General features: G+C 42.7%; 1 protein-coding gene across 1 annotated transcript in view; it reads right to left on the bottom strand.

Moving 5' to 3' along the window:
* Positions 1-4,989: 4,989 nt before the first annotated feature.
* LOC113024705 (glycine receptor subunit beta-like) overlaps positions 4,990-25,826 on the bottom strand; it is a 79,097-nt gene continuing 58,260 nt past the window's right edge. Inside the window, exons 9-11 of the mRNA XM_026171984.2 lie at positions 25,112-25,260; positions 11,277-11,435; positions 4,990-7,462 (exon numbers count right to left, since the gene is read on the bottom strand). Coding sequence (XP_026027769.1) covers positions 7,169-7,462; positions 11,277-11,435; positions 25,112-25,260 — 602 coding nt within the window. The 3' untranslated portion in view covers positions 4,990-7,168. The remainder of the gene's footprint in view (positions 7,463-11,276; positions 11,436-25,111; positions 25,261-25,826) is intronic.

Raw genomic sequence — 25,826 nt, 5'->3', positions numbered from 1 at the left:
CATAAAAAGCAAGGTGTCATAAGAACTAATAATTGTTAAATTAAACTTTGGAGTAGTTTTTCTGTAATGTTATGCTATGTAACATTAACTCCTTGCATTTTGCATACGGTTTTTCAAATTAAGAAAAAAAAGAACACAATATATGTATGTGTGTATTAAAAATAACAGAGAAATATTCAGCAGCAGCAATTGTTCCTTGTTTTGTAATAGGATTGCACACGGGACAATAAGCCTAAATGTCAAGTCTCTAGTGAGATGTAGGTATCAAAAAGATCACACTAGAACAAATAGTTAATAGTTACACTGTGCAAAAAATTAAAGCACCACTTTGAAAATGCATCAGATCTAAATATGGATTCAAACGCACCCCGAAAATCGAAGTAAAAAAATTATGGTGCTGGCTAGTTCATTTTGACAGAATTTAGTTCCTTCCACTCAACATGGTACTCAGTAGTCAATATAGGCCCCACACGCTTGTCATTCCTGACAGTTCCTAATGAGATTCTTCAAAGAGTAGTTGTAAAACATTTAACAAGATCATCTGCAGAGGAATGGTTTATTTGAAGAGTTTCAGTCACGTTTTAAGAGCTCATCACAGCACAGAAACAGCTTTAGTGAAGGTTACAAATGATCTTCTTATGGCCTCTGACAGTGGACTCATCTCAGTGCTTGTCCTGCTAGACCTCAGTGCAGTGTTTGATACTGTTCACCATAATATTTTATTACAGCAATTAGAGCATGCTAAAGATATTAAAAGTTCTGTACTGCAGGGATTTGGATCATATCTATCTAACAGACTCCAATTTGTTTATGTAAATGGAGAGTCGTTAGTTATGGATGCCACACTTTGTGTACTAACACCAATTCTGTTTACATTATCCATGCTTGCCTTTGGCAGTATCCGTAGTAGTAAGTTAGATAGCACACACCAATTAGATTGCAGGAATTTCTTATAAAAGTAAAGACCTGGATGACCTCTAATTTTCTTTTACTCTACTGTGGCCTAAAAGAATGTTAGAAATATGGTATCTAACCAGATTCTTGCTATGGATGGCATTAAATTACAGGGCACTAGTAGTGGACCTACCATTAACACTGTGAGGAATACTGGAGTCGTTTTTGACCAGGATATGTCCTTCAATGCACATATTAAAAACATTTGTAGGACTGCTTTCTTCGAATTGGGCAATCTCTCTGAAATTAGAAAGATTCTGTCTTAGAGTCACGCTCAAAAGCTAGCTCATGCATTTATTACTTCTAGGCTGGACTACTGTAATTCATTACTATCAGGATGTCCTGAAAACTCCCTGAAAAGCCTTCAGTTAATCCAAAGTGCTGCAGCAAGAGTCCTGACAGGGACTACATTGGCTTCTCTTCATTGGCTCCCTGTTAAATCCCAAATTGAATTCAAAATCCTGCTCCTCACATACAAGGTCTTGAGGACCCAGGCTCCACAATAGAGCATTTGTTTTCAGACTGCTAGTTTACCTTTGACTACTAGGGTAGTAAAATGGGAGACAGTGCCTTTCACTTTCCAGGCCCCTTTTCTGTGGAACCAGCTTCCAGTTCGGATTTGGGAGAAAGACACCCTCTCTACCATATAGCATATAGTTAAGGCTGAATCAGGTGACTCTGATCCTCACTTAGTTTTACTGCAATAGCCCTGGGCTGCTGGGAGCTTCCCATGATAGAAGTGTTTCTTCTTCCTCACTTTGGCATACACATGGTGCAGCCAGGAATCGAAACACCAATCGTCCGACTAGTAGATTACCCCCTGTACCCAGTACCAAGTTAAATTTTATGTAGGGTAATGGAATTTTAGGTAACAGGTTCACTTTCATAAATACCAAAGCAGATGATAGTGATTAAAAACCCTTGCTGCTATTTAAATGACCAGATCCATTTCCCAGAAGTTTAAGTGACTTGATGCTATACTCTGATTAAAACGTGTTCTTTTGAGCAGTGTATTTTAATCCAAATCCAATTTGTTTATATAGCACATTTAAAAACGAAAGGTTTGCCCAAAGTGCTGAACAGAAACAAAAGGGTAAAACACAAGATAAAACCACTGACACTCACATAAAAACATAATAATACACATAATATCGAAAAAAGGTGTGTTTTCAAAAGCAACTTAAAAACAGGAAACGAAGATGCCTGTCTAATATTTAAAGGGAGCGTATTCCAAAGCTTGGGGACCATAATTGAAAAGGCTCGTTTTCCTCTATGTTTTAGCCTAGATTTTGGGACAACCAACAGCAGCTGGTCAGCTGATCTAAGGGTCTGCGAAGGAATATAAGGCTGAAGCAACTTGGAAAGGTATGGGGGAGCAAGACCATTAAGGCATTTATAAACCAGCGTTAGGACTTTGAAAGTAATCTGTCATGAACAGGAAGTCAATGAAGAGAGGACAGGATAGGTATTACATGTTCATGCCTGTGGGTACCAGTCAAGAGGCGGGCAGCAGCATTTTGAATGAGCTGAAGACGTGCAAGAGACCCTTGGCTGACTCCAACATAAAGTGCATTACAGTAGTCAAGCCATGTTGAAATAAAGGCATGTATTACCTTCTCCATGTCACATTTTGACAAAACTGGCTTCAGCTTTGCTATTTGCCTCAACTGGAAAAAGCTTTGTTGCAACACAGAACTAATATGTTTGTTCAATTTAAAATCTGAGTCCATAATGACTCCCAAATTTGTCACATGCTGTTTGATATAAGACCCTAGCCAACCACAATTTCTAAGCGGGTTGCATGAAATATTATTAGGTCTAAATACAATCACCTCCGTTTTACTCTCATTGCAATTCAAAAAGTTCAGAGCCATCCAAGCTTTGACATCTTCAAGGCCGTTCAAAAGGATTTGGATGGAGCCTGGGCCATTTGGTGCTAAAGGCAAATAAATTTGGCTGTTGCCTGCCTAGCAGTGAAAGGATATTTTGTGTTTTCTAAAAATAGACCCCAAAGGGACCAGGTATAATGAAAAAAGAAGAGGGCCAAGGATTGAGCCCTGAGGCACCCTACAAGGAAGGGGGGCTGAGGTGGACTCCAAATTTTCAACTTTAACACTAAACGTTCTGCCACTCAAATATGAACGAAGCCAATCCAGTGCTGCACCTTTGGTGCCAACCAGGTGTTCCAAACGAGAGGTAAGAATATTGTGGTCAAGAGTATCAAATGCTGCAGTAAGATCTAAAAGCACAAGGATCACAGGACTTCCACAATCACAACCACTAAAAAGATTAGTCTTAGTAACAAGTGTCAGCCTTCCAGTCTGGCTCTGTTGCGCTGACGCAGTGATGAAAAAAAGGCCGTGAATCTAATATGACTTGGATTTTTTTTACCTTAATATGAAAACACGGCATCTAATTAAAAACATTAAAATGTTTCTTTTTTTTCAATATGGTGCCAATAAAATGTCTAAATTAAGACTGTTATAATACAGTGGGGCAAAAAAGTATTTAGTCAGCCACCGATTGTGCAAGTTCCCCCACTTAAAATGATGACAGAGGTCAGTAATTTGCACCAGAGGTACACTTCAACTGTGAGAGACAGAATGTGAAAAAAAAAATCCATGAATTCACATGGTAGGATTTGTAAAGAATTTATTCGTAAATCAGGTGGAAAATAAGTATTTGGTCAATAACAAAAATACAACTCAATACTTTGTAACATAACTTTTGTTGGCAATAACAGACGTCAAACGTTTACTATAGGTCTTTACCAGGTTTGCACACACAGTAGCTGGTATTTTGGCCCATTCCTCCATGCAGATCTTCTTGAGAGCAGTGATGTTTTGGGGCTGTCGCCGAGCAACACGGACTTCCAACTCCCGCCACAGATTTTCTATGGGGTTGAGGTCTGGAGACTGGCTAGGCCACTCCAGGACTTTCAAATGCTTCTTACGGAGCCACTCCTTTGTTGCCCGGGCGGTGTGTTTTGGATCATTGTGATGTTGGAAGACCCAGCCTCGTTTCATCTTCAAAGTTCTCACTGATGGAAGGAGGTTTTGGCTCAAAATCTCACGATACATGGCCCCATTCATTCTGTCCTTAACACGGATCAGTCGTCCTGTCCCCTTGGCAGAAAAACAGCCCCATAGCATGATGTTTCCACCCCCATGCTTCACAGTAGGTATGGTGTTCTTGGGATGCAACTCAGTATTCTTCTTCCTCCAAACACGACGAGTTGAGTTTATACCAAAAAGTTCTACTTTGGTTTCATCTGACCACATGACATTCTCCCAATCCTCTGCTGTATCATCCATGTGCTCTCTGGCAAACTTCAGACGGGCCTGGACATGCACTGGCTTCAGCAGCGGAACACGTCTGGCACTGCGGGATTTGATTCCCTGCCGTTGTAGTGTGTTACTGATGGTGACCTTTGTTACTTTGGTCCCAGCTCTCTGCAGGTCATTCACCAGGTCCCCCCGTGGGTTCTGGGATCTTTGCTCACCGTTCTCATGATCATTTTGACCCCACGGGAAGAGATCTTGCGTGGAGCCCCAGATTGAGGGAGATTATCAGTGGTCTTGTATGTCTTCCATTTTCTGATGATTGCTCCCACAGTTGATTTTTTCACACCAAGCTGCTTGCTTGGTGCAGGTCTGGTGCAGGTCTACAATACTTTTCCTGGTGTCCTTCGAAAGCTCTTTGGTCTTGGCCATGGCGGAGTTTGGAGTCTGACTGTTTGAGGCTGTGGACAGGTGTCTTTTATACAGATGATGAGTTCAAACGGGTGCCATTCATACAGGTAACGAGTGGGGGACAGAAAAGCTTCTTACAGAAGACGTTACAGGTCTGTGAGAGCCAGAGATTTTCCTTGTTTGAGGTGACCAAATACTTATTTTCCACCCTAATTTATGAATAAATTCTTTACAAATCCTACCACGTGAATTCAGGGATTTTTTTTTCACATTCTGTCTCTCACAGTTGAAGTGTACCTCTGGTGCAAATTACTGACCTCTGTCATCATTTTAAGTGGGGGAACTTGCACAATCGGTGGCTGGCTAAATACTTTTTTGCCCCACTGTATAAATAAATTTAATCATGCTTCTACTGTCAAACTTGAAACAACAGGGAAATTGCAGAAGAATATTTTTACATTTTTTATTCCCTTTGGATTATATTTTCATCATGGAATTTATTTTATTTATTATTCGCCACTAGGGATGGGATTTCATGATTGATTTCACTTATCGATTCGATTCCCGTATCCATTCTCATTTTCAGAGTCACCAACATCTCTAAGCACCATGTCAAAGACATTACTTTCATGCAAATTAATTACATCCGGTGGGTCAAATATTTGTGGATGTTGGAGGTATTTCCACTCTTTGTTACGATCAGGGGTCATTACTCAAAAGAAGGAGGAAGTACTTTGTTACACTATTTGTTACATTATAACTGCATTTCTCGGTCAAATGAACGAAAACATATTGTCTCATAATTACCATTTGCCAATATAAACCTGAATTTACAGTCCCACACATCAACACAAATCCCTGCCCTAATGAGGACACATATAATATTTCTCTTAGTATTTAGGTATGAACACAAAGCCTACAGCACAAAAAAAATGAAAACAAGCACAAAGAGACTTTTAAGTGATCTCCATGTTGATTCTACTTCAGAAACATGAACAGATTGTTGTGATTTTGGGCTATATAAATATATAAATAAATATAAATATATAAATAAAAACAGGTAGAAACGAAGCCTGCAGCCTAACTGCTCATCTGTTTGTTACTGGATGAAGTTCAGTGGCAGCTGGCTTCACGGCAGCTCACAAGTGATGGCTCAGCCATGGGCTGGGATCAGCATTCACTCAGCTTAGCATCGCTCTGGGATCTTGGATAGCTTAGCATTTGCATGCTGTTATATTAGCAACAACCTGTTCTGTCCTGGATGCAGTTTGCACTTCCTTTTTTTGCAATAAAAATAAAAATTATGTTCGTATCCACGCTGGAAACTGCCCTACATTTGCTCCTCCATAACTGAAATCAGCTAATTGTAGAATACATGCCAGAACTGATAAGCGGGATTGACAGGCAGGCAGACTAACAATTCCAAGGAATTGGACTACTAGGAACCGGTTCTTGTAGAGAACCTTCTTTTCCTCGATTCTCATCCACATTGGCCACTCTAGAATACTATACCTTTAGCATGAAGTGTGACCAGTAATGTTACCCTCAATAAAAAGCATTTATTTCTAATGCACAGGATACAGTTATATTTTAAACTGCATAATTTAGGTTATAACTAGCACAATGTCCTGTATTACACAAAGACAAACATGCAGTGCCTACTTAATATACAGGCTTTAAGGGAACTCAAGCAATAGGACGCTAAGTTTTATATTTGTGAAAATTTGCAGTTATACCCGGGAACCACACTGGTTTTTGCAGCTTTGCAAACATGGCTCTAAACAGAAAAAAAGAGTTGTTAGTTAGCAACGACGTGCAATCTTGTGTAGGAACTTCTGGCAATAATAAATCCAGCCTTCATAATGGTTGTATTTTTGACACCAGACAAACTGACAGTTTCCAGTCTGTTTTGATCGACTGGAATAAAGCTGTGATAGGCATGGTTTCCTTGGAGCATCAACACTGCTGAACGAGTAAGACTGCTCAGAGATTACTGTTAGTTTGTTGGAAACATGTTCTAGTTGCAGGCATTTCTAATTTCATCACATATGGTGGATTTATGCAATAGCTTGTTTTATGGCACATATCCATTGTTAAAAAAACCAAACAAACAAACAACCCACCAGTTTTTGTGTTGTATACCTGTATAGCAGATGTGAACAGGTTGAAAATGTAGGTAAAAAGGAGACCTTCCATGATATAACTTGCTTTAACCCGATATCTAACCCATAGGTTGAGTTGACACTTACAAATGAAATTTCAAGCATCCATGTACCTTGGAAAATATTGACAGGATGAAGGTAATATTATTCATTGCTTCCTTGAAAATACTAAAAATATTGTACATGAAAGCTGTTTCTGATAGAGTAAGGTGGGAACTTTTATCTGATTAAACAGATTTTTTTTTAATGGAATGACCTATATATAAATTTACTATATGATTTATCAAAGAAAAGTGTACTTTTAATGTCAGCACTGTCCGCTCTGTACCCAAGATACAAATCACTTTCTTCTTCTTCCTCTTACAGATAGATTGACCAGTAGACAACATTGAAGAAGAGGAAAGAGAAGGGAAAAAGGGCTCTTGCATAAAGATCAATGCGCTTAGCAGCTGCCGGTATGACAGGTTTAGGTGGTGGTGGTTTCTTGTTGGCTTTGTTTTGGGATTTGAGGGCCCCTGTAACTTCAACTGGTTTACCATAACAGTCAAAGTTAGAAAGTTCAAAGTCTCGAGGTAAAGATCCCACGATGCTGAAGTCACTGGAGCGAAGGTCAGACTTCGAAGTGCAAACTTTCTTACAGCGGGTTTCAACGACCTGGTAAAAGACACATGCTGACTGAACAACATTAATAGATTTCTTTTTGCTCTTATAAAACAGATATTGCTATTAAGTCATTCCATCTCAAACAGAGACAGGCCTTTTGCTAAATAGTCTCTCATTTGCATAAAAAATTTATGACACATGCATAACATATATAATGAGTGCAGTGGGGTTTTATCTTTATATTTCAAAATACTTATCAAGATATTTTTTTTCTTTGAAAAATGGCCAGTTTCAGGCCATTTTGTTGCACACTGAAATCTCTGGCATTGTTTGAATTAATGAATTAAAATGTTCTAAACATTTGATGATTTGAAATGAAATTTCCCTCTAGGGTGTTACATGGAGCCTTTCAGCTATTTTCACACATGTAGCACAGTCTTTAACTTTTCTAAACATTTGAATGAGAATCAAATTGGTTGGCTTAGACAACAATTAATCAATTCCCATATATAGAGTCCATATAATATCTGAATGAGCTAATGCGAAAATAGAGCAATCACCACCTTTTATTAAAACCAAATAGAACGTTTGCAGTAGTGAGAATGCATTAAATGCATAGAATGCTCTGTTACGCATATGCAGCAAGTGACAAAACTTGGCTTAAGACAATGTTCATGTCCAGATTCTCCTCCAGGTGTCCATAATTCATGTGTGAAAACAGTTTTCAAAAACAGCGTTCGAGAAATAAGACCAGGGGTCTCATGAATAAACATAGACATAGAAAACCAGACCTGAAGAGGCATATACCACTTCCCAAGTAAGTTGGGATTTATTACAACAAACTTAAGAGGAGAATTTGTGCACTACTACAGAAAATCTGATCCATCAAAAGGAACATTTTCAAAATGGAAATTGGCAATGCATACTGGTCAAGTGCTGGACTGAAGTTATCTCTAGTCTATTTATCGCAGTCTAATGAGTTGCCCACTCAGTGTCGCTGTGTCCTGCTGTAATCCTTCTGGCGTATTTCCTGTGGTCTCACGGGTTCAGGTCTGAAACTGTCAGACCAGCAAGTGAGAGTTTTGTCTCCAGGCTGCAGAGAGAGCTCAGTGTATTCCTCATGGTGCCGTGAAGTTAGACATTAAGTGCTATTTCTGCTATTATGTGCTGCCTTTAAGCGATAAGCAAGCATGCTATGCTGGCCAGAGAAAGTCCTCAGTCATTCATAGACTGTTCTGTCTTGCCTGCATAAACTGGAGAGACCCATTCTTGTTTTTTGGGGAAAAGTGCACTGGCCCTCCACTTTCTGATATGCCTAGGGCAGTTGGGAAAGTGGCTGCCTCACGTGTGAGGGGGGAGCAGGGCCTAGGTAGGTGTCTCTACCTCCCCCTGATTGTGGCTTATTGCAGATTAGCCTCTTAGCAGCTCCTCTCTAGCCCTAGCTCCAGGGGAGCCGTTGACTGGAGACTGTGCTTCTCCCCTGATAAATACAACTTGTCTTGTATTTAGCCAGTAGCTAGTTCCCAGAGAACAGAGTTGGGCCACAATATTGGGAGGGCATCCAGGCTTATTGGCACATTGGTCAAGGGGTCATGACACGCTCAGTGAAACCTTGCTGTGGCATTGGGGACCTTACTGGGGTATTGTCTGCGGTCAGTGGTTTATGTACTCAGAAAAATATCAGAAAAAAGGTCCAGAACGAAGAGAGGAAGTGGATCCTGGTGGCTCCTCTTGGCCTCACATGCCATGGTTTTCAGCAATCCCACCGCTCCTGAACTGGACCGCATGGGTGCTTCCTGTCCAAAAGGACCTCCAGTCTCATAAGAGCAGGACCATCCATCTCTTCCCTGCAGGGCTCAGGCAGATGGCCCGACCCTTTAGAGAGAGAGGCTCTGTGCCCTAGGGCTGCCTGAGCCAGTGGTGCAAACTCTGCAGGAGTTTTGTGCACCATCCACTAGAGCTGCCTACTCCTACTACTGAAGACTGTTGCCTCCTGGTGTGCCGTCCACCAGTTGGACCCCCACGAGGCCATATTTTACACCAATCTGCGGTTCCTGCAATCCCAGCTGGATGTGGGCAAGTCTGCAGTTACAGTTACAATGGGAGGTGTGGTGGCAGCAATCAAGGCAGTTCGTATTGGTCCCCCAGCACTTATGGGACTGACTCCATCCTAATCTTGACGTTTCTTAGCGGTTCCCAGTGACTTTCAACTTGTAGACCTGGATGCCCAGTTCCCCCATGGAACCTGGTTCTTGGTGGGCTTTAGCGTATTCCCATTTAGCTCGGGCTGTGGTTACTTTCCTCTTGGGTCGGACCATAATGTAGCTCTATGCTAGGCTGCTCCCTGGGTCTTCACAGTGTATAGCAGGTGCATTCAGACAATTAGGAAGATGGAAAAGCTCTTGTTTGCTTAACGTGGGGTCTTGGGCAGACCCTTGCCTAGCCAAGGGTGTGCTCTGCGGATGATGCGTTCAGAGTGATGTGCAGTGTTAGTTTTCCGCCACACATAGCGTTTTGCATTTTAGCCAAAAAGTTCCATTTTGGTCTCATCTGACCAGAGCACCTTCTTCCACATGTTTGCTGTGTCCTCCACATGACTTGTGGCAAACTGCAAATGGGACTTCTTATGGTTTTCTGTTAACAATGGCTTTGTTCTTGCCAGTCTTCAATAAAGGCCAACTTTGTGCAGTGCACGACTAATAGTTGTCCTATGGACAGATTCCCCCACCTGAGCTGTAGATCTCTGCAGCTCGTCTAGAGTCACCATGGGCCTCTTGGCTGCATTTCTGATCAGCCCTCTCCTTGTTCGGCCTGTGAGTTTAGGTGGATGGCCTTGTCTTGGTAGGTTTACAGTTGTGCCATACTCCTTCCATTTCTGAATGATCGCTTGAACAGTGCTCCGTGGGATGTTCAAGTCTTCGGAAATCTTTTTGTAGCCTAAGCCTGCTTTAAATTTCTCAATAACTTTATCCCTGACCCGTCTGGTGTGTTCTTTGGACTTCATAGTGTTGTTGCTCCCAGTATTTTCTTAGACAACCTCTGAGGCTGTCACAGAGCAGCTGTATTTGTACTGACAGTAGATTACACAGAGGTGCACTCTATTTTGTCATTAGCACTCATCAGGCAATGTCTATGGGCAACTGTATGCACTCAGACCAAAGGGGGCTGAATAATTACGCACACCCCACTTTTCAGTTATTTATTTGTAAAAAATCTTCCACTTCTCACGTGTGCACCACTTTGTGTTGGTCTTTCATGTGGAATTCCAGTAAAATTGATTCATATTTGTGGCTGTAATGTGACAAAATGTGGAGAAGTTCAAGGGGGCCGAATACTTTTGCAAGCCACTGTAGTTTTTTACTCTGAATCCCAGGGTTACAAAGTAAGCATGCATTCTCATTAGTGTGGTATATCCAGTTATCCTATGATGTCTAATCGCTATATATATATATATATATATATATATATATATATATATATATATATATATATATATATATATATATATATATATATATATATATATATATATATATATATATATATATATACATATGCTCATGTATTGCTTTATAAATCAAAAAAATTCCTGGATCATTTTTTGCTTTTTGTGCACATCCATACTTTTAGTATTCTTTTCACTCACTGCTGCATGCATGAAGCCTGAGGTGATCTTGACCTGCCATTTCCTTTATATGCATTAGACAATTTAAGTATTGACCTGCACATATTTTTCTTTATTAGACTCAAAATTTTTCTTTTTTTCTTGTATTGATTTTTAAGGATAGATGTGCACTTATGACAAACAATGTAAAATACACTATAGTTACAGATTTTAGAAGTCAGTTACCCAAGTTGTGATCACCTGCAGAGTGTTGACGTGCATTGGTGTTCCACCAGTGCCATTGATGGTGTTGTTAGGTTTAGTTAAAGGCTTCTTTCCTTCTTTCTCCTTCAAAGCTTTTTCTTTTGTGGCCATTTTGGCTTTCTCCTCTTCGATCCGTTTAGGACTGTTCAGCATCACCTTTATAACAAAAGTAAAAAGGAGTGAGGCACAGAAAAGAGAAATAGAGACAAGAAAGGAGAGAAAATTGAAAGGTTTTTAGGGTTCTCTATATATTAAGGAATCTTTTTATTTCAACGCTTGACATATAAATCATGCCAACTAATCAAACTCAAATGTCTGACTTGAGAAAATCATATCTACAAATTTGTAGATAACAAAATTGAATTGAATGTGCATATATACATATACACACACACACATACATATATATATATATATATACATATACATATATATATATATATATATATATACATATATATATATATATACATATACATATATATATATATATATATATATACATATATATATATATATACACATATATATATATATATATATATATACATATATACACATATATATATATATATATATATACATATATATACATATATACATATATATACATATATATATATATACACATATATACATATACATATATATATATACATATATATATATATACACACATATATACATATACATATATATATATATATATATATATATATATATATATATATACACATATATACATATATATATATATATATATATATATATATATATATATATATATATATATATACACATATATATATATATATATATATATATACACATATATATATATATATATATATATATATATATATACAGCAAAGGTGTACTCTCAGTGGCAAGGGAACAATAATAATAAGAGAACAGCACCACCAAGGCTGGAGACGGAGCAATACTGGAAGAGCATATGGGAGAAGGACGCAACCCATAACGGCAATGCTCAGTGGCTAGTGGATCTGAGGGCAGACCACAGCGACCTCCCTGAACAGGGTCCAGTAACCATCACAGTGGCAGATATCCAAGAAAGGGTCTCCAGTATGAAGAGTTGGTGGAGTTCACGCCTACTGACTAAAGAAGCTGACTGCACTCCACGAGCGTCTGGCAGCACAAATGAACCAGCTGCTAGTTAACGAGAGACACCCGGAATGGCTAACCGAAGGTCGGACGGTCCTGATCCCCAAGGACCCCAAGAAGGGACCGGTCCCCTCCAACTACCGACCAATAACCTGCCTCAGTACTACATGGAAGCTCCTGTCAGGCATCATATTGGATAAGATGAACAGGCACATGGGTCAATACATGAGCGGGACACAGAAAGGGATTGGCAAGAATACCAGAGGCGCAAAACACCAGCTACTGGTAGACAGAACAGTCAGCCGAGACTGCAAGACCAGGCTGACCAACCTGTGCACTGCCTGGATTGATTACAAGAAGGCCTATGACTCAATGCCCCACAGCTGGATACTGGAATGCTTAGAATTGTACAAGATCAATGGGACCCTAAGAGCCTTCATCAGGAACTCAATGGGGATGTGGCGTACAACACTAGAGGCCAACTCCAAGCCCATAGCACAAGTCACCATCAAGTGCGGGATCTACCAAGGAGATGCTCTGTCCCCACTGCTGTTCTGCATAGGCCTGAACCCCCTCAGTGAGATCATTAACAAGACTGGCTACGGATACCGACTACGGAACGGAGCAGTTGTCAGCCACCTCCTGTACATGGATGACATCAAGCTGTATGCCAAGAGTGAACGAGACATCAATTCACTGATCCACACTACCAGGCTATACAGCAATGACATTGGAATGTCATTCGGACTGGAGAAGTGTAGTCGGATGGTAACAAAGAGACGGAAGTTAGTCAGAAGTGAGGGGATTGAACTACCAGAAGGCAACATTACAGACATAGAGGACAGCTACAAGTACCTGGGGATCCCGCAGGTGAATGGGAACCATGAAGAGGCCGCTAGAAAAGCTGCAACCACCAAGTACCTGCAGAGGGTCAGGCAAGTCCTGAGGAGTCAGCTGAATGGTAAGAACAAGATCCGGGCCATCAACACGTACGCCCTGCCCGTGATCAGGTACCCTGCTGGGGTAATAGGCTGGCCAAAGGAGGAGATAGAAGCCACTGACATAAAGACAAGAAAGCTCCTTACCATGCATGGAGGGTTTCACCCCAAGTCCAGCACCCTGAGGCTGTACGCTAAGCGCAAGGAAGGGGGCCGGGGACTGGTGAGTGTCAGCACCACAGTCCAGGATGAGACAACGAACATCCAAGAATACATTGGGAAGATGGCCCAACTGACCGAGTGCTCAGTGAATACCTCAGGCAGCAGAAACCCAAGAAAGAGGAGGGAGACGAGGAACCATCATGGAAGGACAGGCCCCTGCACGGTATGTACCACCGGCAGATAGAGGAGGTGGCTGATATCCAGAAATCCTACCAGTGGCTGGACAAAGCTGGACTGAAAGACAGCACAGAGGCACTAATCATGGCAGCACAAGAACAAGCTCTGAGCACAAGATCCATAGAGGCTGGGGTCTATCACACCAGGCAAGACCCCAGGTGCAGGCTGTGTAAAGATGCCCCAGAGACAATCCAGCACATAACAGCAGGGTGCAAGATGCTAGCAGGCAAGGCATACATGGAACGCCATAACCAAGTGGCCGGCATAGTGTACAGGAACATCTGTGCCGAGTATAATCTGGAAGTCCCGAGGTCAAAATGGGAGATGCCCCCAAGGGTGGTGGAGAATGACCGAGCTAAGATCCTGTGGGACTTCCAGATACAGACGGATAAAATGGTGGTGGCTAACCAACCGGACATAGTGGTGGTAGACAAACAGAAGAAGACGGTCGTAGTGATCGATGTAGCGGTTCCGAATGACAGCAATATCAGGAAGAAGGAACACGAGAAGCTGGAGAAATACCAAGGGCTCAGAGAAGAGCTCGAGAGGATGTGGAGGGTGAAGGTAACGGTGGTCCCCGTGGTAATTGGAGCACTAGGTGCGGTGACTCCCAAGCTAGGCGAGTGGCTCCAGCAGATCCCGGGAATAACATCGGAGATCTCTGTCCAGAAGAGCGCAGTCCTGGGAACAGCTAAGATACTGCGCAGGACCCTCAAGCTCCCAGGCCTCTGGTAGAGGACCCGAGCTTGAAGGATAAACCGCCCGCAGGGGCGTGCTGGGTGTTTATATATATATATTAGGGGTGCAACGATACACAAAATTCACGGTTCGGTTCGGTTCGATACTTTGGTGTCACGGTTCGATATTTTTTCGATACAAAAAAATGTTCATGCATTTTTAATTTGTCATTTATTAAAATTATAAATATATATTTTAACTCAAAAGTACAGTTTTTAAATTTAACCCTAACCCTTGTGCGTGTTTTTTATTTTGACAGCGAATGCGCACCTGCGGACCACTTATGTGCAGCCCTGGTTATTTAGCTCATCATATTGCAGCCACAGAAATTCTTTTGTCCATGAAACCATAAAGCTGCACTTTCTTTTTGCCTTATAGTCTGATTTGTCATAACTTCTCCGTTTTGTGGTAAGCTTTTCTTTGGCTGTCACTTCTTCACCCCGACCTGTCTTATTTGGCTCAGCAGAACTAAAATATATATCCTGCTGCTTTTACACACGGACTCACATAAGCTCAGCGATTCTCTGCGCGATCAACCTCTCACATGTTTAAGCTTGCTGCGGGAGATTTCACTTGTCATGTTTGCATAGTAAGCTAACGATTAATAAGACGATGTCAGAGGAATTGGTGCACAAATTATCATCACTCACAGATCAGTGCTGTCGCTCTCTATACACAGTTCGCACGATTGCAAAGTGAAAGCAAAAAAACAAGCGCAAATTCAAACGCGACTTCAATATGTCACATATTGACAGTGGCTCACCGATGCCAATGACATAATTACCCAGCTACATTTCTGAAAGAATGCAAAATCATGTGCTAACAGCTGTCTAAATGACTCGGCTAAAGTTAGTAGCATGCTTGTTGTTTTGGTCTTTGCACTAGGATGATGTCGGCGTAAATGTGCAGTCATATTCGTTGTGTTCCCACTAGTGCTTTCAGGTTAATCTCGTTGAAATGACCTTAACGCCACAACACGGCAAATCTCCGTTAACGAGCTACCGCCGATCGCTCCGTGCATGGGGCTAGACGGCCAACACATTAACGAGCTAACTGCTCTAACACACTAGTTCACACCAATGTAATTGAGCATTGCATGGCACATCCAACATACTGTTTTACTTTAGTCCATGACTCGCTTACCTTCAGGGTCATACGTCACATGAAAACCAAAATAATTCCAAACGCCAGATCTGAATGAAGTTCAATGCCTGTTGCAAGGAGAGCTTAACTTCTGTCTCGCTACCTTGCCCTGCGCTCTTCCTTCTGACTATGCTGTCTGTGTTGAGCGCTCAGTGGATCTGCGCTCGACAGTGCAGCCTAGGCGGAGTAGTCGAACACAGATTCACTGAGCGCTCAACACAGACAGCATCGTCAGAAGGAAAATTGATAAAATAAATTACAAATGTTGTATTGTTCGATACATGCGTACCGAACCGAAAGCACTGTATCGAACGGTTCAATATCGATACGAATATCGTTGCACCCCTAATATATATATATATATATATATATATATATATGTACGGCGGAAGGTTAGCCAACTATCAGAGCTGCAGAAAGGTGAGACAAAGAAGGTGCCTAAGAAGTACAGCAAGCTGTCCATACCTGAGGCCTTGGAAACAACTCACAGCCTTGGCCAGCCGCTTGAAGAGGTACACTAGAGAGATCGAAGGTAGGAGAATAAACCAGCTGTTCTCCACAGAACCAGCTAAGGTGTACTCTCAGTGGCAGGGGAACAATATAGCTACGTTCACACTGCAGGCGAAAGCGCATCAAATCCAATTTTTTTGACCCTATGTGACCCATATCTGATCATGGTATGACAGTGTGAACGGCACAAATCCGATATTTTCAAATCCGATCTGGGTCACTTTCGTATGTGGTACTGAATCCGATACATATCCGATGTTTTAGAAAGCGACTGCTGTTTGAACGGTCATGTCGCATTGAATCTGTCTTTTACGTCACTGACACAAGACAGACGCCAATTATCAGCGCCGGAGAAGCGCCCGAGAAGACATCGTGAACGCTTCCTGGCCATCCAGTGTAGATGTTAGTGAAACTGTTGGGAAGAAAACGTGAACATTTTATTTGTACTGTATAATCTGCAGATTCTGACAGAAATCTGCAACTATCCTTTGAAGCACCGCTCCTCTCTAAAACAGCAATAAGGATCATTATTAAGTTATCTACATTATTATGTAAATAAGAAAAAAACTTAAAGCAAAAATTGGGAAACGTAAAGTCCGAAGTCTTTATATTAAGGGCCATCAGTCAAACAATACTGTTTGCTCTGGGTCTAAACAGAGCGCGTTGTGTGTGACATCTTCTTTTGCGCATGCGGGCCACTTTGAGCGTTCACACTAGAGTGCGTTAGCTGTCACATTTTATTTGTAGTGTGAACAAGCAGACAAAAAAATTGGATTTGATCAAAAAATCTGAATTGAGCATTAAGACCTGCAGTGTGAACGTAGCCTATGAGAACAGCACCACCAAGGCTGGAGAGGGAACAATACTGGAAGAGCATATGGAAGAAGGACGCAACCCATAACGGTAATGCTCAGTGGCAAGTGGATCTGAGGGCAGACCACAGTAAACTCCCTCAACAGGGTCCATAATCATCACCGTGGCAGGCATCCAAGAAAGGGTCTCCAGTGTGAAGAGCTGGACAGCACCAGGAACTGACATGGTTCACGCCTACTGGCTAAAGAAGCTGACTGCAGTCCACGAGTGGCTGGCAGCACAAATGAACCAGCTACTAGTTGACGAGAGACACCCAGAATGGCTAACCAAAGGCCGGACAGTCCTGATCCTCAAGGACCCCCAGGTCCCCTCCAACTACGGACCAATAACCTGCCTCAGCACCATGTGGAAGCTCCTGTCAGGCATCATAGCGGCTAAGATGAATAGCCCAATGAGTGGGGCACAGAAAGGGATTGGCAAGAATACCAGAGGTGCAAAACACCAGATACTGGTAGACCAAGTAGTCAGCCGAGACTGCAAGACTAGACTGGAGAAATACAGTTGGATGATAACAAGGAAGGAGGGCTCGAAGCAAAACAAAACCGGAGCACCAGAAGGCCAAAAGACTAAAACAAAAAACGAGCCCAAAACCAAAAGAAACGAAGCACACCAGAACACAGGAAAAAACAGAGCCCAAAACAGAAGAGTCCAGGGGGCCGACAGCACAGGAGTCCAAACAGTTCGGGGGGACCAGACGAGGCTGAAGGCTCTGAGGCTGGACCAGACGAGGCTGATGATGAGGCTGGACCAGACGAGGCTGATGATGAGGCTGGACCAGACGAGGCTGATGATGATGCTGCAGCCGGCGAGGATGATGATGATGCTGCAGCCGGCGAGGATGATGATGATGCTGCAGCCGGCGAGGATGATGATGAAGCTGCAGCAGGTGGCTGGACGGGCTCCTCGGGCCCTCCAGCTGAGACAGGTGGCTGAACGGGCTCCTCGGGCCCCCCAGCGGAGACTGGAGACAACGGCCGGAGCGGTCCCTCGGACCCTCCAGCGGAAACAGGAAACAAAGGCCGGAGCGGTCCCTCGGACCCTCCAGCGGAGACACGAGATGAAGGCTGGACGGGCCCCTTGGACCCTCCAGCAGAAGCCATCACAAAGCCAGCAGGCATGGAGTCCTCTGGCAGACATGAAGGCAATGGGTGCTGTGCTGAGCACTGGCCCTGCTCAGACAGCACTGACACGGAGTTGTTCTCTGAGGGCTGCTTAATCTTCAGGGGTCCAGAATCAGCTGGGGACTGAGACCTAGCCTCTGGGGAAGCCCTGGAGTGCAGAACGGTGCCTGAAGCAGCTAAAGCGCGAGAAACTCCCTGACTGGACCTTAAATTTTCTCCCTGCATGGAGTGAATGAGTGGAACCGGTACTGCTGGAGCCAGAGCTACGGGTAGCGGGGGCACTGGAGCTACTGGGGCCTGCGCTACAGGCGGCACTGGAGCTACTGGGGCCTGCGCTACAGGCGGCACTGGAGACTGAACTGAGGGTGGCACTGGAGACTGAACTGAGGGTGGCACTGGAGACTGAACTGAGGGGGACACTGGAGACTGAACTGAAGGGGACACTGGAGACTGAACTGAAGGGGACACTGGAGACTGAACTGAAGGGGACACTGGAGACTGAACTGAAGGGGACACAGGAGACTGAGCTGAAGGAGGCACAGGAGACTGAGCTGAGAGTAGCACTGGCTGCGGGGGAGCTAACTGAGCTGAGAATGGCTGCGGGGGAGCTAACCGAGCTGAGAGTGGCTGCGGGGGAGCTAACCGAGCTGCCGGTAGCTGCACAGGCGATAAGCAGCTCGCGTTGACATCCGCCACACAAAACGCAGCCCCTGAATGAACAGTCATGCAGTCTGAAAATGAAAAAGAGTCCTCACTCACCACAGCCGGCGATTTAGAAGCCCGAACGTCCGGCTGTGGGGTGGCGCGCTTGCGGCGCGATCGGCGTTTCCTCCCCGCAGACGGCTCCGACGGGCCGGGCAAGATCACATCCGGCGAGTCGGGCAGCGAGGCAGGAGTGGCTGAGAGAAGGTGAGGTGTGTGCCGGAGAAAAGCCTGTATGGTCGGAGGAAGTGAATTCAGTAGCCATGGCAGGCCGGAAAAGAGACATTGTAGCCGACCTTCCACGGCGCGGCGAAGCTCGTACGGAGGATTCTCCAGCCACAGCCCGAGGAGGATCTCCACATTGTAGCCGATGTCATCCTGGAGCTCCTCGGACGGATTGACTGCCGCTGGGTCCATGGTGGCTGGTTCGTTCTGTCACGGTTTGCGGGGCAAGCCGTGTGGATTTGTAGTAAGGACCCAAAAGGCGGCAGCTCTGGTGCAGGTGAGTGTTTATTTACAGGGGTGTAAGTACAAACAGCGGTGGCGACAAAACATGAAACCGGAAACCTAAACTGGGTAAACTAATAAGACAAACCAGAATGAGGATGCAGGGAGGTCCGGAGAAATACATACGGGGAGACCGAGGGGAAACAACACAGACGAACCAGCGATTGCTAAGACAGAAAATACAACTTAAATACACTCAGAACACAGGGAGATTACACACAGGTGGGAGACACAGCTGGGAGTGATTAACATGACGAGACCAGGGAGGCAAACTGAAAACACTCACATAAGACGCAGACCTTCACAATAAAACAGGAACACACGGGGGGAACAGGGTAAACACCAATTAGAGAACAGAACCAAAATCGCGAAGAGAAAACACAAAACGCTGGGTCAAAAGGACCCAGGATCATGACAATTTTATATGGTACACAGCGCTCGAAAATCTGTCAAATGTTGTAGTGCAACTTTGCTAAGCTATGAATCCACACCGCTTGATGGATTGTCGGAGCATTACAGCTATCATAGGCAGGAGCCTCGCGGAGTGATGCGTACTGTGCTTCAACATAATATTACCGTATTGTGTGTGTATAACCTCTTTTTAAGTTTTGTAGATATTATAAATGGTTATGCTGAGGATATGTCGGCCAATTTCCACTGGAAATGCCTTTTGGTTAAACTGTCAGTAAGGAATTTGCATTTGCACTGTTAAATTTTTATATAACTTTAATGCACATAAAAAACAGCTGCTTGTTTAAGTGAAAATACATTGATTTTTTTTTTTTTTGCACTAATAAAGTTGTGGAGATGTAAAGTGTTTTGTCTAGTGCCAATTATATCATCAGTTATATCGTTATCGCAAATTTTCAAATGTATTTCGTGATAAATATTTTTGGTCATATCACACTGCTCCACTGCTGGGATAATGAGCTGGCCAAAGGAGGAGATAGAAGCCACTGACATCAAGACAAGGAAGCTCCTTACCATGCATGGAGGGTTTCACCCCAAGTCCAGCACCCTGAGGCTGTACGCTAAGTTTAAGGAAGGAGGCCAGGGACTGGTGAGTGTCAGCACCATGGTCCAGGATGAGACAACAAACATCCACGAATACATCCGGAAGATGGCCCCAACCGACCGTGTGCTCAGTGAATACCTCAGGCTGCAGAAACCCAAGAATGAGGAGGAAGAGGAGGCACCATCATGGAAGGACAGGCCCCTGCACGGTATGTACCACTGGCAGATAGCAGAGGTGGCTGACATCCAGAAATCCTATCAGAGGCTGGACAAAGCTGGACTGAAAGACAGCACAGAGGCACTGATCATGGCAGCACAGGAACAAGCTTTGAGCACAAGATCCATAGAGGCTGGGGTCTATCACACCAGGCAAGACCCCAGGTGCAGGCTGTGTAAAGATGCCCCTGAGACAATCCAGCACATAACAGCAGGGTGCAAGATGCTAGCAAGCAGGGCATACATGGAATGCCATAACCAAGTGGCCGGCATAGTGTACAGAAACATCTGTGCCGAATATGGCCTGGAAGTCCCGAGGTCAAACTGGGAGACTGGGTGGTGGAGAATGACCGAGCTAAGATCCTGTGGGACTTCCAGATACAGACGGACAAAATGATGGTGGCTAACCAACCAGACACAGTGGTGGTAGACAAACAGAAGAAGACGGCTGTAGTGATAGATGTAGCGGCATCAAAGACAGCAACATCAGAAAGAGGGAACACGAGAAGCTTGAGGAATACCAAGGGCTCAGAGAAGAGCTCGACAAGATGTGGAGGGTGAAGGTAACGGTGGTTAATGGTGGAGTTTGAAGGATAGACCATAATTGCCTGTAGGCTGAAATGAAGGTGTGACAGTATGTTTTAACATGTATACTTATCTGCAGTGTGTGACTTTTATTCAAAATGTGAAGCACTTTGCAAGCCTATCTTTTAAAAAGTGCTATACAAATCAATTTATTAATAATGATTATTATTAATTATTATTAATATTAGTATTATCAAGGATGGGGCTCATAACAACAATGCTCAGTAGATAGGGAAGCTAGGACCACAGCACCACCTTGAACAGGATCCAGTAACCGTCACAGTGGCAGACCTTCACGTGTCATATATTCACACCTATTGGCTAAAGAAGCTAACTGCACTCCATAAGCAGCTTCCAGTACAAATGAACTAGCTGCTAATAGATAAGAAACACCCAGAATAGGACAGAAGGCCAGACAGTCCTGATCCCCAAGGATCCCCAGAAGGGAATGATAACCTGCCAAAGCACAACACGGAAGCTCCTGTCAGGCCGCATAGCAGCTAAGAGGATCAGGCACATAAGGAATTGGTAAAAAAGAAAGAGTGTTAGGGTTTAAAATGATTAAACAAAGCTGGTTTTATTGTTTTTATATACACAATGCAGTGTGCTCATAAACAAGTTAGCGCTCCATGTTTGAAGGTCAAAAGCTTCATCCAGCGGCATGTCTGGACTGAAATATTGAAGAGTTGACTTAGCGCAGAGGGTTTTGCAACATGCTTACACATCACACTTGATAATGTTAGAAGGATATTCTCTGGACCGAAGGGAGTCTGAACAGAATGTCCTGAACTAGACATGTAGAATCAGTAATATTAAAATGATCAGCGCTAGGCAGGGAGGTGTTTTTGTGTCTGTCTTTGTGATTCCAGGAAAAAGGAGCAGATAGGAGGTGGGGACAAAGTGAAGACTCATAAGGAGACAACAGGACTGCCACATTGCTTCCGGAAGAAGATACCCATAATAGTACTTGTTATTGTTGTAGTATAAAACTGTACGGCCCAAACCAGGGTTATCCTGAGGGAGACAGCTGTTCACATCCATGTCCTTGTAATTTGAACAACAATGCTATAACCTATAGGCCAAATTCAAGACAACTGAACAAGTCACCATCAAGTACCAAGGAGATGCTCTGTCCCAACTGCTGTTCTTCATAGGCATGAAACCCATCACCCATACCTTTAACAAGATTGAATATGGATACTGACAGTGGAATGGAGCAACTGTTAGCCAATTCCTCTAAATGGATGACATCAAGTTGTATGCCAGGGGTGAACGAGACATCGATTCACTCATCCACACCACGAGGATATAAAGCAACAACAGCTAAATGTCATTCGGAGAAGCAGAGAGGGAAGGTAGTCAGAACTGTGGGGATTGCACTAGCAGAAGGCAGACATTGAGGACGGCTACAAGTACTTTGGAATCCCACAGGCAAATGGAAACCATGAAGAAGCCACTAGGAAAACCGCAACCAGCAAATACCTGCAGAGAGAAGGTAGGTGCTGAGGAGTCAGCTGAATGGGGAGAAAAAGATCCAGGTAATCACCGCCTACACCCTGCCGGTTGGTATAATCAGCTGGCCAAAGGAGGTGACGCCACTGACATCAAGACAACAAAACATTCGGCTGTAGAGGCCCGAGTGCCACAAAAAATAAAAGCAAAAAAAAAATTCAGGAAAAAACAATAAAGAACCATGAATACATCAGAAAGACAGCCACAACTGATCATGTACTTAGTGAATACCTCAGGCATCAGAAACCTGAGAAAGAAGAGGAGGCAGGGAGAAGAATTATGATGGAAGGATCGGGCCCTGCATGTACCACTGGCAGATAGAAGTGGCTGAAATCCTATCAATCGCTGGACAGAGCTGGACTGAGACACAGCACATAGGCACATTCGAAAATAAATTAAAAATTATCCTTGAAAGTTGACCTGAAACTTTCAACACATTCTTACTGTCATCCAACTGCTGTAAATCTGTGCCAAGTTTAATCTCTATTGGCTGCAATATTCCACAAAAATTAAAGGACAATTTTGCTCAATACAGTCAACGCAATATGATCACATCACATCAAAGGAATGTGATAACATTGTGTTAAAAATGTATGTAATGTTCTGAAAGGCACATTCAAATAAAATGTATTATTATTATTATTATTATTAATCATATTATTATTAAAGATCAGCAGTTCAGCCCCTCCAAGGTTCAAGGTTACTGTATTTATACCTTTAGGTAAATTTGTTTTACAGAAAAAAAGATAGCATATGGCATCCCTTCACAAAACACACACACGTATTTAATCCTGACAGACACATATTTGGTAAATAGACAAGATGACTCAAACCAAAAACAGTTCTTATTAGGTTTAGTGAGAGCAGCAGGGACAAAGCTGTTTTTATAATGCTTTGTCCTGCATCTTGTAACTAGAAACCTCCGTCCAGAGGGAAGACACTGATATTCACCCCGTAGAGAATGGGAACCATTATAAAGAACTGATAAAGCCACCCTCTGTACCTGTTTAGAGTACAGAGAGGCAAAATCTGATTTAGTGAGTTTTTCTCTGTGACAGAGGTCTGACCAAACCATGCCACCAAACAAAGAGATAAAACAGACTCAATAGAAGAACGATAAAACCAAAGTTAAAATTGATTAAAAGACAGTCTAATAGATGGGTTATGGTCAGCAAATCCCAAAGAGGGAGGGATTTACAAGCATTCTTCCACTGAATTTCATGTCAACTATTGAAGATGATTGTTTATGTACATTTTTATTTATTAAAATAAGCCTGTTGGCAGACATGTAGAGAAGGTAACCCAGAGGAAGAGTCAACTGGCAATTTCATGTCCACAATCACAGATAAATTTTTATGTAATATTATATTGAATTTGAACAGAAATGTCCTTATGTTTGTGCAGTGGATTGCGATGAGATGTCCAAGAAGAGGAATCTGATGAGAATTTGAAGTCGAGCATAATTGTCCTTTATTTTCTGTGGGATATTGCTGCCGATAGAAATCAACCTTGACAGAGATGTAGAGTAGCTGAAGGAAGAATAACATTGCCACCCAAACTGAAAAGAAGAATAAATGAACACCCAATCAGGAAAACAATGGTGCAGGAGCTTAATTTCTCTTAATTTCCTGAAGAGAAAAAAAGTGAATGTGTTCATTTGTATGTGTGTGTGTGTGTGTGTGTGTGTGTGTGTGTGTGTGTGTGTGTGTGTGTGTGTGTGTGTGTGTGTGTGCTTGCGCCTGTGTTTTCAATCAGCAACAAAGAAGAAGCGCTACTGTAAAGCTTAGTGCAGTCAGTGTAAGAAAATTGATGTCGGCTCGCTTGACTGCAGTGCTCTGTGTTAGCCACTGTTGACCATTACTAGGATTCCTTTTAAGTTCTGTCAACTTATTTCCATGGGAAACATGAATGAAAAGTTCTAGGTACTATTTTTGAATTTAAGTAATAAACATTTCATTTTTATTATAGCCTAGAGACTGGTGATCTGTCCAGGTATACCCTGTCTCTTCACCAATGGCAACTGGGATAGTCTCCAACTGCAAACGCACAAACAGATTCTGGTCGGTTTAATAGACAGTGTGTGTGCTGCAGCACCAAGCTATAAACCAGGCTATAAGCCTGGTGCTGCATCTCAAAAGACTGTGAGGGGACTTCACTCAGAGATGGAGAAATATGCAAAAACAGCAAACGGCAGCCAAAAATAAACGCTTGCTTTTTGTTTAGAATTCCATCTCTGCACATCTGCATCTGGACCCTAAACTCTGACAGAAACCTCTACACTGCAAAATAGTATGCAAATATTTTGTTGAATTGCTGATGCAGTTATTGTTATCTTGTCCCAAGGCTTGTTCCCCAAGTAGGTTTTCCAACTAAGCTATGTGTACACAGATATTTTATATATAGCAAGATGTATTTTACAGTACAGTGTGAGTGGTTGTTTGCAAGAACTGACCTGGACTACAGCATATTCCACCAGGGATGAAAAACCAAAGAGCAGACAGGCAATGAGCCAAATATCAATAGCCTTTACATAGGAAACCTTTGGTAGCTCTGAAGCCAAGGACATGCTCTCACTGGATAGCGAAAGCACTGACAAAATACCTAGAAAAGCACAGATGTTAACATGTTAATTTTACCATTTTATAATAATCATTTCCAGGTAATTGAGATTTCTGATCATTTAATTCTGCTTGGATACATCAAAAAGAGGAGATTCAATTTTAAAAGTAGTGATCATTATAATACACCATATTGAATATACATATAACATCGCATTTGCTACAACTCAGTTACATCTGAATGCCTTCTTTAAGAGTTCTGTAAATTGAACATTATGATCCTTTATCAAGCACAGTATTAAATGTATGGCTGCATCATTATGTCAATCTGAGCAGAGGGAAACAGTAGTATTAAAATATGTTTTAGTGAGGTAAAGTTTTAAGAAGTGAATGATCAGTCTACAGTTACAGCTAGCACTTTTTTTCCCTCATCATTCAATATTCAATCTGTCTTTGTGGGAACAGAGCAACGAGGAATCTTGACTGAAATTAGGTACTGATTCATAATGAAAATCTCATGCATGCATATAATAATGCTCTCAATAGGACTTGAAAACAAATTTAACATCAGGAAGAGGATGTTTCTCAGAAAATGGCCTGGTTAAAGCC

This window comes from Astatotilapia calliptera, chromosome 6, assembly GCF_964374335.1.
Source record: "Astatotilapia calliptera chromosome 6, fAstCal68.1, whole genome shotgun sequence".
Taxonomy (NCBI): Eukaryota; Metazoa; Chordata; class Actinopteri; order Cichliformes; family Cichlidae; genus Astatotilapia; species Astatotilapia calliptera.
Note: the sequence above shows the minus strand (reverse complement) of the source record. Positions and strands in the feature narration are given on the sequence as shown.